Source organism: Acanthisitta chloris, unplaced genomic scaffold (assembly GCF_000695815.1).
Source record: "Acanthisitta chloris isolate BGI_N310 unplaced genomic scaffold, ASM69581v1 scaffold11950, whole genome shotgun sequence".
NCBI lineage: Eukaryota > Metazoa > Chordata > Aves > Passeriformes > Acanthisittidae > Acanthisitta > Acanthisitta chloris.
The window spans coordinates 942-3054 of NW_008651219.1; the positions used below are offsets into that span (position 1 = coordinate 942).

The 2113-nt window shown below is 45.8% G+C and overlaps 1 protein-coding gene across 1 annotated transcript in view; it reads left to right on the top strand.

Moving 5' to 3' along the window:
* Positions 1 to 276: 276 nt before the first annotated feature.
* The window catches only part of STX8 (syntaxin 8), a gene marked incomplete at its 5' end in the record, with an annotated part of 86362 nt that continues 84525 nt past the window's right edge, over positions 277 to 2113 (top strand). Inside the window, 2 exons of the mRNA XM_009072317.1 lie at positions 277 to 401; positions 1648 to 1740. Coding sequence (XP_009070565.1) covers positions 277 to 401; positions 1648 to 1740 — 218 coding nt within the window. The remainder of the gene's footprint in view (positions 402 to 1647; positions 1741 to 2113) is intronic.

Consider the following 2113-nt stretch of genomic DNA (forward strand, 5'->3'; position numbering starts at 1 on the left):
TTATATAAGATACGGCTTACATTTCACTCTGTAGTTTAATCGTTCACTGTAAAATGAACTATCTCCTCCGTTGCCACTCCTAGGCAGTGTCGCGGAGCCTGTGAGGTGGGTTTGTTATTGGAGATCATTGGATTCTCTTCGGCTCATTCCTCCTGGGATTGCAGGGAGCCCTCGGGTGCAGCACACGTGTGTGCTGCCCTGTCAGTCTCTCTGGGCAAGGCAGATTGCACAGCAAGGGCCTTTGTGTTGAAAATTACTTACTGAAGTTATTTTCAGATCAAGCCTAATGACAGGAGGAGTCAAACGAGGTGTCACCAACCCGTGGCTCTTGGAAGAATCTGAGGAAACCAGAGGCCTTGGCTTTGATGATCTCAGGCAGCAGCAGCGGAGGATCATAGAAGGTACAAGAGTCTTTGTGGTTGTTGTGAGCATTGTTGGGATTCTGAGAGGAGCCCTGATTGGAACATCAGTACACTGACCTGTGCTGAAGTTCTGTTACTTGAGGTGCAAAACATAACAGTTCCAGGTAGCTCTTTGCTGTATTTGCAGAAGCAGCGTTGGGCTTACAATATTCTTAATTGGAAACATCTCCTTAAATCACATTTTAAAAGGCTTGATTTTGGCCCTCAGCATTCATAAGGAATCTCTAACTTTGGAAGTGTTGGAAAACCTCTGCCTGAGGACATCAGGTGGTTAATGAGGTCGTGTCCATCCAGTTGACGCAGTGGAACGCAATCAGTCTCCAGATAAGGCCTGTTAAGCCTGCACAGAAACAGCTGTGTAGCTGCAGCTCAGGAGGATGGCCTGAGCTCGCTCTGGATGGTCCAGGAGACACCTCAAGCTGCACTTTTAATTACACCATGGGTGATTAAAGGGAGGCTGGAAGAGGTGTGGGAGGGCCAGAACTTCACCTGTTGAAGGAAGGGAGTCCTGCCCATCCTGCCCAGCGTTTGGGTCGCAGGGTGCAACCACTGGCAGTCCTGCTCTGTGTCACAGGGTGCAGCTGGTCAGAGCATTGGCTCTCCAGCCTCCTGCAGCTCTTCTTGGGCCAGTTCTGGCAGCCTGGGCTAAGGAGAGCAGCACAGTTTTGTGTAGGGACTTCCTGAGGCCTGTGTGGTGTCTGCAAACTGCATAGCAGAGGTGATGCAGTTCTTCCCAAAGGAGTGTCTGTGGGAGCATGTCCCACTTTAGCTGCTCCCTGTGTACTCCCTCCCTCAGGCTCTCCCCCATGCACTATCCTCTTGCAGCTTTTAAAATCTATTTGAATTCTTCAGTGTTTGCATCACCTGTTTGTCTTTTATTCATGTTAAAAGTTTCTTGGAACATTGGAAAAGGCTGATCAGGAGCTCTCTCTGTGCCAGAAAAGCTCCTGCATTTATGACTGAGGAACAGCCCAATGTTGAATTCTTCTAGGGTTTTTGGGGACCCTCAGCAGAATGTCCCAGCCAGAGCAGAGACATTAATTGCCCATAGTTCCCATTATTTCAAGAGAACTGTTGCCATGAGGATTAATTTTCATGTTGTGTTGATGTATTTTACTTTGTACTTAATGCATTAAAATTTTCTTCACTTCTCCATCTTTTGTGGCACATAGCTTGGCATATTTGCAACTTTTTTCATGTAATTTTCTATACCTTTTTGGTGCAGAACAAGATGCTGGACTGGATGCTCTTTCTTCAATCATATCCCGGCAAAAGCAAATGGGGCAGGAAATTGGGAATGAGCTGGATGAACAGAATGGTAAGGACAAGATTCATGAGCTCACTTTTACCTGTTTTACTGATTTTTTTCACTCCTTGTAGGACTCTGCCCACAGAGCAGCCAGATGACTCTGTAAGAGTTTATGTATGAATAACTGCTGCAAGTTCAGTCCATTCATCACTTGGGTTTGTCATGTTTCTCTCTCTTCCCTGTGGCGTGTGCACGGTGTATAACACTTGGGATGCTTTTCCCAAGCCTGCCTTTCGAACCAAGACTTTGGTGATTAATGGCACAAAGCACAGTATTAATTTTGTACTCAAATCTTTATGCATTTTTCCATTTTATGGCAGTTTTTATGGTCAGCTTTTATGTATTGTTGAGTTTCATTTGAGCATTCTTATTCTCTGTCTTT